Source organism: Prionailurus bengalensis, chromosome C2 (assembly GCF_016509475.1).
Source record: "Prionailurus bengalensis isolate Pbe53 chromosome C2, Fcat_Pben_1.1_paternal_pri, whole genome shotgun sequence".
NCBI classification, from domain to species: domain Eukaryota; kingdom Metazoa; phylum Chordata; class Mammalia; order Carnivora; family Felidae; genus Prionailurus; species Prionailurus bengalensis.
The window spans coordinates 108825036-108838654 of NC_057350.1; the positions used below are offsets into that span (position 1 = coordinate 108825036).

At 38.6% G+C, this 13619-nt stretch overlaps 1 protein-coding gene across 2 annotated transcripts in view; it reads right to left on the reverse strand.

Moving 5' to 3' along the window:
- Positions 1-13322, reverse strand: part of LEKR1 (leucine, glutamate and lysine rich 1) — a 185210-nt gene extending 171888 nt beyond the window's left edge. For both annotated transcript variants that reach the window (XM_043595048.1, XM_043595049.1), the window contains exons 1-2: positions 13248-13322; positions 9311-9400 (exon numbers count right to left, since the gene is read on the reverse strand). Coding sequence is in view for 1 of the 2 variants with exons in the window: in XM_043595049.1 (XP_043450984.1) it covers positions 9311-9358 (48 nt within the window). In the remaining variant the exon portion in view is untranslated. The remainder of the gene's footprint in view (positions 1-9310; positions 9401-13247) is intronic.
- Between the last annotated feature and the right edge of the window lie 297 nt (positions 13323-13619).

Below are 13619 nucleotides of genomic sequence, written 5' to 3' on the forward strand. Positions count from 1 at the left end.
GGGCTAATTACTTAGGATATTTCTGTGAAGCTTGAAAAATTATGAAATACTATAATTATATTCCCACATGAAGTAAGTAAGTACCTGTTTTTTGTGAAATATAATTTGTGCTTCACTCTTATAACTTGGCATTATGTCATCATTTTCTAAGTAAAATAATGACATGCTGTCATTCTTGACAAAAGACCTATATCATGAGCAGGATATTTTTGCTTTCTACAAGACATGCTTTGGAGGAGGCATCAACAAATGCAATATATTAAACAAATGTAGAGTCATTTAAAAATAAATTACAGGGGTGTCTGGGTAGACCAGTCAGTTAAGTATCTGACTCTTGATTTTGGTTCAGGTCATGGCTCATGGTTTGTGAGATCAAGCCCCATTTCTGCACTGTCAGTGCAAAGCCTGCTTGGGATTCTCTTTCTCCCTCTCTCTCTCTCTCTCTCTGTCCCTCCCCCACTTGCACTCTCTTTTTCTCTCCCAAATAAACATGTTTTAATTTTAAAAATTATAAACTTCTCAAATGTGGTATTTGTACTTTTAAAATTATAGTTACAGTAACACCTTAGATTGTGAGTAACGTGTTCTGCAAACAGGCAAACATTTCTAATAAATTTTAACTTGATAAACGAGTGATGTCTTACAATATGAGTAGTACGTGATGCCGAACATCGTATGATCACAACTGAGCCAATGGTTCTCTCTCTCTGTCACTGCGGGATTGCAGGTGATCATCTCCCATGCTCAGATGCTCAGTCTCAGGCCACACTGTTTGGCACAAACCAGTGATTTTTTTCAAAACGTTGGAAGGTGCCCACAACTGGCATCAGTGTATTTTTTGTCACTTCAAAGCACCTATGGACAGTCTTTTGCTTTTCTACACAAGAATAAGCTTAGGAAGGCTTTGCTTCATTCTAAGTCAGGCTGTCTGCAGATAGAGACCCTTTCCTCTGTGGCCTTATTACCAGTTACATTAAATACAGTATATGACAAGAGTTTATTAATGCCATACTGTAGTCAACATCTGTGCCAGCGTATACAATGGCACCCCACGTAGAGAAAGGTTGAAAAGAAAGGTGGTAAGAAGGAGTTAATTGCACTGGAAGTTAAGAAGGAAATCATCGAGAAGTATGAACAAGGTATGCAAGTGGCCAAAATTACAACATTTTGTAAGCAGTGTATGTCTGCATCTCATCTACAGAGAAGAAAAAAGGCAGAGGAATCCCTCACTTCAAATGAGATTAGGGAGATGTGTAAAATCTGGGAAATAGTGTAAAATTTTGTAGAAAAGCACCACTCAAATAAGGCTATAGCAGTGCAAGCAATGAAATTGTTCAATGACAATGCAATGTCACATTTCTGCGAAATCCTCGAAAGGAAGCAAGAGCAAGTGTCATTGGATAGGTTCCTTGTTAAAATTGCACAAAAAGAAAAAGATTCCATTGAGCCAATAGATAGCAGTGATTCCCTTAGTGATACTGGAAGTTGTCCTACACAATAACCCTCCTCTCTCTTGTCTCCCTCACACCAGCCATGAAGGTTTTCAAAGGTAAGTACGGGTTAATTTATTTTTCTTTATATTTTGTATTTTATTTATTATTTTGCATTATATTACCATACTGTAATCATTTTTATATGAATATTTTTGGGTTGCAGAATGAATCATCTGAGTTTCCATTATTTTTTATTGGGAAATTTGCTTTGATATACAAGTGCTTTGGATTACAAGCATGTTTCTGAAATGACTTATGCTTGCAAACCAAGGTTTTACTGTATTTAATACAGAAGTGATGCAAATTTTTTAAAAGGTTAAATTAGGCTTCGAATCCTTTTCAAAGCTCCTGTCTGTGCTTGAACTAGAAAAGGCACTCCAGTAACTTCCTGCAGCCCAACTGCACTATTCTCTGCTCTAAAACTGTTCCTCCTTTCTTCTCCCACCCATCCCATGCTTTTTGTACTTGGATAAGGAGGAAAGAAACAGATAAACTATTCCATAACACAGTATAAAATGTGACCCCTTCTAAGAGGTTCTCCACTTAAAAAGATGCAAAGAGGGTCTAGCCAGTGAATTTCATTTGGTTTGGGAGAAACATTTTAAGACAGAACAGTGGAACTTTTGAATCACTAGTTATACAGGCCACCTGACCATTTCATAAGGCCATCAGGACCCTTCCTTATCAATAAGTCAATGTGCTATACAACCAATTTAAAGATCAATTTTGTATAGAACATCTACAAAAACCCCTATAGCAACATAGGAGCAATAGTGAAAAAATGAGTGTTTTTTTCACCTAATATCAGGAACAAGGCAAGGATATATATTTATTCTCTCTGCTCATATTCATCATAATGCTGCAAGTTCTAGCCAGAGCAAGAAGGCAAGAAGTAAATGCCAAGAGAGAAAAGAAAAGAAAAGAAAAGAAAAGAAAAGAAAAGAAAAGAAAAGAAAAGAAAAGAGAAAAGAAAAGGAGGGAAGGAGGATGGAATGAAGGAAGGAAGGAAACTGTCCCTAATATGAGCCGACACGGTAGCCTACATAGAAAATCCTGAAGAATCTACAATAAGACTCCTAGAACAAATAAGTTCAGCAAGGTCAATGATTGAAGATAAACATAAAAAAACCAATTGTATTTGTATACACTGCCAGTGAACACATGGACAGTGAAATTAAAAATACAACACCAATAATGATTGCTCAAAAAAATGAAATGCTTAGGCTTAAATCTAACAAAACATGTACAGTAGTTGTATCCTAAAAACTATAAAATGCTGATGAAAAAATCAAAGATCTAAATAAGCAGAGAGACATACTGAAGACTCAAAATATTAAAGATAGCAATTATCCCCAAATTTATAGGCTTACTGTAATTCTTATCAAAATTTCAGCAAGATTTTTTCTTTAGACAGGATTCTCAAATTTATATGGAAAGGCAAAGAAACTAGAAGAACCAGAACAATCTGGAAAAAAATAAAGTGGAAAGAATCATTTTACCTGATTTCAATACATACTGTATTGCTATAGTAATAAGACTGTGTGGTATTAACAAAGGGACAGACGCAGAGATCAATGGAATAGAACAATGAACCCAGAAAAAGATCTGCATAAATATGCCAAATTGATTTTCTGCAATGATGCAAAAGCAATTCAGTGAAGGAAAGATTGTCTTTTCAATAAATGGTGCTGGAACAATTGGATACCCATAGGTTAAAAGGAAGAAGGGAAGGAGGGATAGAAGGAAGGACCTTAAACTAAACCTCATACCCTATACAAAAATTAACTCAAAATGATTATGGACTTAAATGTAAAACATAAAAATATGATTTTAGAAGGCAAAAAAAAACCTAGGAGATTATCTTCAGGATTTTCTAGGCAAAGAGTTCTTATACTTGATACCAAAAGCATGATCCATAAATGGAAAAATTGATAAGTTGGATTTCATCAAAATGTGAAACTTGTGCTCTGAAAAGGACCCTGTGAAGAGGAGAAAAATACAAGCTACAGATTGGGAAAAAAATATTTACAAACCCGTATCTGACAAAGGACTATTATCTAGATTACACAAAGAACTCTCAAAACTCAATGATTTAAGGAAATCCAATTAGAAAACACATGGTCAAGGGGCGCCTGGGTGGCTCAGTCAGTTAAGCGTCTGACTTGGGCTCAGGTCATGATCTCAATGGTTCATTAGCTTGAGCCCCCATCGGGCTCTGCTGTCAGAGCAGCCCTCTTCGGATCCTCTGTCTCTCTCTCTCTCTGCCCCTCCGCTGCTGGTGCCACACACACTTTCACAAACAACTGCGCTCTCTCTCTCTCACTCTCTCTCAAAAAATAAAATAAACACTAAAAAAATTGTTTTAATTAAAAAAAAGAAAACACATGGTCGAAAGACATGAAGAAACATTTCACCTAAGAGGATACAGATTCCAAATAAGCACTTGAAAAGATATTCATTGTTAGCCATTAGGAAAATGCAAGTTAACACCAAAATGAGTTATCACCATATACCTATCAGAAAAGCTAACATAAACACTAATGACAACATCAAATTCTGGTAAAGATGCAGAGAAGCTGGCTCACTCATGCATCGCTGGCGAGAATGTAAAATGGGACAGCCCAAACTGGAAAAGTTTGACAGTGTCTTAAAAAACTAAACATGCAATGCAACTACTGTACAACCTAGCAATTGGACTCTTGGGCATTTATTCCAGGAAAATGAAAACATATGTTCGCATAAAAACATACACATGAACACTTACAGCAGCTTTATACATAATAGGCAAAAACTGGAAAAAAACCAGATGTCCCTCAATAGGTTAAACAAACTGTGCAGTACCTTTAGATTGTGGAATACCTCTCAGCAACAGAAAGAAAAAAACTACTGATACATGCAACAACCTGAATAAAGCTCCAGAGAATTACACTGAGTGAAAAATCTAATCCCAAAGGGTTATATATTGCATTATTCAATTTAGATAACATCTTGAAATGACATAATTACTGGAGATTGATGGTTCCCAAGGGTCATGAATTGGGGATGGGAGGTGGGGTAATGGAGGTATGTGAAGAGGTAGGTTGAGGTAAATGCGACTATAAAAGGGAAACATGAGCAATTCTTGTTGTGATAGAACTGTTCTACATCCTGACTGTATCAATGTCAATATCCTGGTTGTGAGAGCATAGTATGGTTTTGCCAGATGTTACCACTGGAGGCCATGGGGGAAGACGGGGAAGATGGGGAAGATGGGGAAGAAGAAGCTGGCATCTCTTAGTATGATTTCTTGCTACTTCATGTGAATCTACAATAATCTTGAAATAAGAAGTTTACTTGTAAAACGGTAAAAATAAAAATAAATCAATCTGGGACTAAAATACAGAGATTAATCCATAAAGAAATTTTATTGAACAATGTTAAGAAATGTTGGCTTCAGACATAAATTATATATGACACACTTATGTTTATATAAATATGTTTCTAAAGTGTATTTCCTTCAATACCTATTTTTCCACTGGGAAACCTCACCTTAGTAGACTCCATGACCCTCTGTGGCCTGCCAACAGAAGTATTTTAGACTCAAAAAAAAAAAAAAAAAAGAAAAGGATTTTGGACTACAAATTGACAACTGCAGATTTTTCAAGATTTTAGGTCACAATATTAACAGAATAGTTTCTCCAAAAATTACATAGCTTCCTATTCCTTTTGTCATTAGGCTTTAAGACTAAAATTGCTTCAAAACACAACACACATACCCACGCCCACACATAAATATCACTACTTTTCCAGGATGCTAGTGCTAACATTTCTATGACCATATTCTCTTTCTTTTTCCTTTAACTCAACACAAAATCTGACCCTAGCCACAGTGGCCCAAAATGACCTGGAAAATTACGTTTATTTTTTCTGGCAATGACAATCTGTGCTTGGAAATATAAAACTGTTATTCTGAATAAATTTCAAAGTTCCAAAGTACTAAAATTACTTTACTGAAACAGGACGAAATGAGCTGTTACTGCTAGGGAAAGGGATTGTTATCCCAGAAAGAACAGTGTGCACTCCAGCCTGCACCACCACTTGTGTTTTGTAAAATAAACAACTCTGGTCTCTTTATTTTACTTTGTGTTCTGTGGTAATAAATATCTCCTGAAGCTAAAAATCCTATTACAAGTGTTCATTTTGTCACCATTTTAAAAAAAAAAACAAGAGATCAGTTTTACTTTTTGCAAAATAACTAGTTTTTTCCATAGTTTGTTGGAGTTGTTTTGACTTCTGCATATGTCCCCTGGTGAAAACAGCAAAAGGAAAGTTGTTCGTTGCTTTTTTTCTAAAAAGAGAACTCCGTATGTCTATAATATCAGTTGACATTCAGGAGGGGAATAAATATAGAATTATTACTTTGCTGATCTATAAGTACTGTTCAAGTTTTAAATCATGGCAATAAAGTCCTAAACTTAGAACAAGTTCATTCTGCTTCCAGAATGTTGCATGACAATTCTAGCAAAGCTGTTGGATATTGGAGGCCAGAGACAAGTAAGAGTTAGTTCAGTCTTGAGAGAGTAGATTCAGAGATATAGTCTAAGTACACACAGACGTGAACTGTAGAGTCTAGCAGCAGACAAAGCGGGCAAGTGTGGTCCTGCTCTCCAGTACATAAGCCTGTTTTATATTTTCTGCCACTTAGGGATATCGACGTCTGAGGCATGTCTCATGCTTGGTCAGAAACTGTGACAAAAAGCAAAAAGATTTAAGAATGAGAGTCAAAAGATTACTTTATTCTTTCTTCTCTAAGATTTCCTAAGAAATGAGACCAGGGGGAAGTAATTTAACATTAGGCTTCTAATCAGGCAATGGATTCTTTCAATATAACTGAATGTCATCAGCATTCTTCTCCCTACTTTCCCCACCACCTTTACTTTTTCTTGCAACTCTATTACTACCTGTTTTGCTATTAATAATAGAGTGTAATACACCTTCACATTCCTTACCATGTATCTTTCATGTGATTTATTGACCATCTATTTCCAGATCATACAGCAAAAGTATAGAAAGAAATAAACAGGAAAGGCTCACCTTCTCTTCTACACTAACTTTCCTTGCCTAGACACAGAAAAGAAAAAAGAAAAAAGAAAAGAAAGAAACACAGCAGAAGCTTTTCTAGAAAGAAGAGCCACATAAGAACTAATATAAAAAGTTAACAGAAGAACAATTAAAAAAAAAAAGCCTTTGAAAGACCTGTCACCACCTACTGACCCACACACCTCAGTTATTTGTTCATCCAATAGAGAAATGAGCAAAATTTCAAAGCCATGTGGGAAAAAATGATTTGTTTTCTTTATCTTAATAATGCAATGGTTCTAATCTGAGGTATTCCTATTAGCATTATAAGCTATATACCTATTTAACATGATTCTGTATGAAATGATGTATGCAAGTTGACTAAATAGATATACTGCCTGATCAGTAAGCAATTTAACAAGTTACATAATGGACAATCTAGATGAATCAAACATAGGTAAGAAGTTGTGAAAAAGAAATAACTGACTTATTCTTGGACTGTGCTTTAATAGGCTGTGGCTACGTGTACACATTTTTGTTGCTTTATAATCAAGCCCAAAACAGTGCCTAGCACATAATATGCACTTGATAAATATTTGTGGTATAAATGTATCTAACTGGAGTCTGAAAAAGTGCAGAGCTGCATTTTACATTCTAAACATTCAGCAGGACCAGGGCTACAATCAGCATAATTGTCCAGGGACTTAGGCAGCTGAGTTTCTCCTGATGTCCCTCCTCTGCACTGTATGGACAACTGCCTGCCATTCCTGCCTTGAGAATAGAACTGTAGATTCGTGAAAGGTTTGGTTTTTATCATTTTTAAACGATTTACTTATATAGCACCTTAAACATGAGAAAAAGGCATTTTACAATTCTCATAAAAATCTTGTCCAAATAAATACATACCTAACTTGGCCAGCTTTTTTTCACCAGTAAGTTTCTGTTACGTTGGCCTAGGATGCCCTATTCCCCATCTGTATATAGAAATACTCAGCTTTCAAGGGCCAATCCCAATTCTGTCACCCACATAAAGCTCCTCCATTGACCATCCTCCCCTACCTGTCCATATCAAAGAAGATACTACCTTATATGATATTTAAATCATATACTGTTTTTTACAGTTATTTTTTTAATTTTTTTAATGTTTATTTTTGAGAGACAGACAGACAGAATGTGAGCAGGGGAGGGGTAGAGAGAGAGGGAAACACAGAATCTGAAAGAGGCTCCAGGCTCTGAGCTGTCAGCACAGAGCCCGATGCGGGGCTCAAACTCACAGACTGTGAGATCATGACCTGAGCCGAAGTCGGACGCTCAACCAACTGAGCCACCCAGGCGCCCCTGTTTTTTAGAGTTATTTTTTCGTGTCATTATATAGCCTCTTCCTTGGGATCTGCAGTATGGATATTGTTTCTTCCAGACTGTTTTGTTTTGTGTCTTTTAATCTCTACCATACCAGCTTAGTATTTGCAAGGAACTCAGTTGAGGGAGAGAGGAAGGATATTCCATGTCTTCAAACACATATAAGCACCATTTCTCAGATAAGCATAGCATAGTTAAGCTCTCTCTGTGCTTACTATCTCTTACGTTCAATTTAAAAGGCGAAGCAAATTAAATGCAATGGTTTAAAAGGTCTTTTCTGGGCTTTTCCTTTCCAGTGCCTGCTAGGTTGCATTTTACATAAATCTGAAGGACATGCAGTAACATTAAGCATTAAGTTAAATCAATGGCATGATTAATGCTAACAGGCAGCCCAAAGCAACATGCACAAAGGATAAAAGCATATCTGAGGGATGACTACAATTTTTAATTAAAAAGTAACGGATTGGTGGTTAATTAAGAGTTGACTGTAGATTTACTGAAAACCCTCAATGATTAATGATAGTTAATGTTTGAGGTTTTAATTCACAATCTGTCAATCAGTTTCAAAGAGACGTTTTAAACATTATACTGTTAACAATGTATGCATTGCCAAACTAAATACAGGATAAATGCTTCTGCCTGAGGACAGATATGAACTCACAGGGAGGAGAGCAGGATAGAAACTGAAAAATTTTTAACCAGATTCAATGAGTTGATATACATGAAAGGGTTTAAAACAGTGCCTGGTACATGATAAGTGGGAAGAATTGAGGTGAAATTGAAACAGCCCGTTATACGGAGAGAGACACAAAAATTTAGCATATCACAAAATGTTACAAACTGTAGCTGCTATAATGTTTTACTACTAATTATTTGCTACTAATTATTTGTTTTTGCAAATAGGGGGATCGTTTAAAATTTTAAACAGACCCATTTATTTCCATTTTTCAAGCAAGTTTTTTGTTTCTGAAAAGCTGCCAAAAATATATATATCTAACTATAGTATTTGGACATTCCTGAGGCCCTCTTTTCACAAGAGCTCCACAAACAGCTGGTCAAATACTGTGCTGAAATTATAGATGTCTTCCTTCACAGGTCAAACATTCTTTGCACTGAATTGAATTCTACAATCTGGCCATTATGATTGTTCCCCTTACACTCCATGAAGTAATTGCAGATCCCCTGGCCAAAATAAATATAAAACCTCTGAAATCACTCCCCCAGGTTTTGTTACTATCTACCTTTTTTTATATATAAATTTTTTAAATGTTTTTTATTTATTTTTGAGACAGAGACAGGCAGAGCATGAGCAGGGGAGGGGCAGAGAGAGGGGGAGATATTACTATCTACCTTAAAATGCTCTCAATGTTATGCTGTAATAACACAATATAATACCATACCTTTTGGATTTCTTCAGGTAACGCGTGCATGGGGATGTGACGATCCATAATTTCTCAAAATATGCAGAGGGAGTTCTGAAGTAAAATAATCTAAAAACATTGATGGCAATGGTCAGAATTGAAATTATGAATAAAATTCAAATTAAAAGCTATAAATTCTTGGAGTAATCAGAGATAAATGGTGATAACTTTTAACAGTTATTTCATCAACTCAGTATTAAAAGGTACAACTGGACCTTTTCAATTAGCTATTACGCCAATAGAACAGGAAAGATAACAGATGACTAAGTAAGAAATATTTTCTTCCTTTAGAACTTTATAGTCTAATTGTAATTTCTATGGTGGTTTATTACTAATTATTTGTTTTGCAAATACAGAATAAATGTTAATTTTTTTAAATTGTTGTTAATGTTCATTTATTTTTGAGAGAGACAGAGTGTGAGTGTAGGAGGGGCAGAGAAAGGAGACACAGAATTCAAAGCAGGCTCCAAGTTGTCAGCCCCAGAGCCTGACGCCGGGTTTGAACTCACCAACCGCGAGATCATGACCTGAGCTGAAGTTGGACACTTAACCGACTGAGCCTCCCAGGCACCCCTAAATGTCACTTAAAATTTTAAACAGATTCATTTATTTCTGTTTTCTTTTTTTTAAAGGGTTTTTTCCAAAAAGCTAATAGAAAAATATCTAGGGGCTCCTGGGTGGCTCAGTCAGTGAAGCGGCCGACTTGGGCTCAGGTCATGATCTCGCGGTCCGTGAGTTCGAGCCCCGCGTCGGGCTCTGTGCTGACCGCTCAGAGCTTGGAGCCTGTTTCGGATTCTGTGTCTCCCTCTCTCTGACCCTCCCCTGTTCGTGCTCTGTCTCTCCCTGTCTCAAAAATAAATAAAACGTTAAAAAAAAAAAAGAAAAATATCTAAATATAGTATTTTAGTTCAGCAGATAAGAAAAACAATTGTGACATGAATGCTGGTTTAAAGGATGAAGTACAAAAAATAGAGTTATCAGATTAAATATGATATGCAGACACTGAAAAGTCATGAAACCGTGAGACGTGCTAATTTTACTCAAGATGAACACTTATATAATTTTACGCAGATATTTTACCTAAATAAATTTTCATTTCTAATATAACAATTCAACATAAAATCCTATTACTACTTTCATAAAACCACACAAGATGAATGGAGGGAGCACTTTTGGTTCTTTTTTTTAAAGCTTATTTATTTATTTTGAGAGAGAGAGAGAGAGAGGGCATGAGAACGGGGAAGGGGCAGAGAGAGAGGAAGGGAGAGAAAATCCCAAGTAGGCTTCGCACGGTCAGTGTGGAGCCTGATGCGGGGCTCGAACTCAAGAACCAGGAGATCATGACCTGAGCTGAAATCAAGAGTCAGAAACCAACTGAGCCACCCAGGCACCCCTGATTTGTGTTTTTTGTTTGTTTGTTTGTTTATCTTTCCCAAATATGGAGAAAGAATACACAGTCCAGTTTCATGAGAGATGCTTATATATTCATCTAAGGACTTGAGGGGCAGAAAGGAGGCAGCAGAGATGATACAGGCACAATTCCATAGCAATGAAGAAAGTCTGAGGGCTGGGAGTGGTAGACTAGGAACAACCGAGGAGTTCAGCAAAGAAAGATGTCTTATCTTTCTGGTGGGAGAGGCGAATTAGGGAAGGCTTCCTGAAGCTATTTGCTTTTGAGCAGAGCAGGATTTTGACACAAAGATAGACTAAAGAGGCACAGTACTCTATCAGATACAGCAACCCAGGCACAGCGAGGTGTCAGGGAAATTGTAGTTAACAAAAGTTCCTGGAGCGGCAGTTTTTGGTTTTTTTTTTTAAGTCGTGCAACCATTGGTGGAAAGGAAATTCCCCATCCCCTTGTGTTAGCACAAAGCCTGTTGTTTTAATGAGCTGCTGTTTAGAACAAATAACTAATGAGCTGTCTTCCCATATAAACATAATATGTATGTTTGGTAAAGTCAACTAGAGTTAACTATGGGGGTAAAGTTAACTGCCATAGCTAACATAGGCCCACACAGCCAAGTACATAATAATCTGACGTTTGGCAGACTGTGATATGGCAAGAGCTCGTTATTCACAGAAGGCTCATTATTCTCTCTTCTGCCATTTTACAATGGACTTACCATCAGTAAATAAGATGGCATTATCTTAATTAAACTCTACTGGGAGTACAATTTTTCCTAAAATTGCCAACTAAATCTCCTTTTTAAATTCCACCCACAAAATTATTTGAGAGCATGGATCTAGTGACAGCATAAACAAAGGACCAGTGGAACATATTTGTTTAGTAGCTTCTTTATCTGTAAAGGTATTCCAACTTTGGGTCCTTCTTATATAGCAAGTAGGAAAATTTGGCAGGTTCTGATTGAAGAAAATATTGCCAACCCAGAAAATCTCTCTACAATGCAGAAAGAAAACAATTTTATTATTGAGTAAGCATTTAACTATACTGTGATGCACATCAGAGCCAATCTGCTAAGGAGACTACAAAGACAGAAAGCTCACTTTTTTTTTTTTTTATACAGCCATGTAGATACAATCCATTACATATACGTTCTCAAGAGAAAAGGTAACTCGTCCTCAACACAGTGGGCTATACACTTTCATAGTTCGTTTCCAATTCACCTAGTGATTGAAGTAGCTATCTGCACTGGTTAATTGCGATTGTTCTAAGGAATACAAATCCCTGTGATAGAATCCGTGGTTTCTAGAGGCGCCTGGGTGGCGCAGTCGGTTAAGCGTCCGACTTCAGCCAGGTCACGATCTCACGGTCCGTGAGTTCGAGCCCCGCGTCAGGCTCTGGGCTAATGGCTCAGAGCCTGGAGCCTGTTTCCGATTCTGTGTCTCCCTCTCTCTCTGCCCTTCCCCCGTTCATGCTCTGTCTCTCTCTGTCCCAAAAATAAATAAACGTTGAAAGAAAAAAAAAAAAAGAATCCGTGGTTTCTAAAGGAAGGAGTCGAGGGAGAAACTCCCAAAGGTGATAAGGAAATAGGGACGCCGTCTTCCTTGATGTTTACATTTTAAAGAGATGGTTCCCACGTCCTCAAGAAAAACATTCTGGGTCTTTAAAAAGATTTGCATACGTATTAAAGGAATAGAGGCATTCACAAATTTACGGAATTTCTCAAGAAAAGGAAAGAAAAAAGTCGTTCACCCACGGCAACACGTAGGTGGAAAAATTTTTGATTTTTTTACTTTACTCTTACATTATTTTGTATGTTTTATCAAACTAGTTTCTTTTATTCGTTCACATTACATACATGTAGACTGCCCTTCAGCGAGAAGTGCGGTGAAACTGGCAGCAGCCACGTAAGTATTTGTGAACCTGCTCTCTTAACAGGATCGTGAAGAAGATGTCGAAAATACAGAAACGTCCTTGACTGTTCACTTCCGATTCCCTTCCCTCACAGCAGTGTCACGTTGGGCCATTAACTCACGTCCAGCTTTCAGGCCCTTCCGTAAAGAACTATTCCCCTGGCGTGAATCACCCGCAAAAGAGCAGATCAGCGTCAGGTGAAACGGAGTTCACGCTCTAAGACATTCCTGAAGAGGCGGGATTTTCCGAATAGAAACCAACTGCAAGGCCAGCCAAAACTGCTTGGAAGTGTTTTGAAACCCGTCCCTTCCTAACCCCGCTCCCTGGGGACCTGCTGTGGCAGGAAGAGGAGGAGAAGGGTGTGGGGGTGAGGCTGAGCGGCGCTCTCAGGGAGAGTAGAGGACTGGCGGGCTGGCGGAAGCTGTGCCGGGGCCGCAGAGAGGGGCGGAGGGGACGCTCGGAAGCCCCAGCCCCTCGCCGCGGCGCCTCGACTCAGCTTTCCTGCCCTCTCCCCCGGTGCCAGCACGCCTCCGCTCCGGAACTGCGTCCCGGGGGGCTGGGTAGGCGGGGGACTCAAGGAAGTCATTCATTGTCTCTCACCTAGACCTCGACTCCGAGTGCGAACGGCTTTCCCGGTCTCCCGGGAGACCATGCTACCCGTCTGCCCGACGTCAGGGCGCGGTGACGTCACGGCCCACGCCCCTCGCCAACGCGGAGGGGCCTCCCTTGCCCCGCCCCGGGCCACACGCGCCGGGCGGAAGCGGGAAAGCTGGCGGTGGGGTTGAGAGGGAAAGGCTTGTTTTTTGCTGAGCGCTGTGTGAGAGAAGGGAGGGTCGCAAAGGGCAAGGCAGAGGAGGGCGGGCTGGAGTCGCGGTAGAGGCCGCTGGGAAGGAGGGAGATGTCCCTAGCCCCAAGACTAGATTAGAGAGAGAGACACTGCCTGCGGTGGAGGCCCAAGTCCGTGAACCTCTG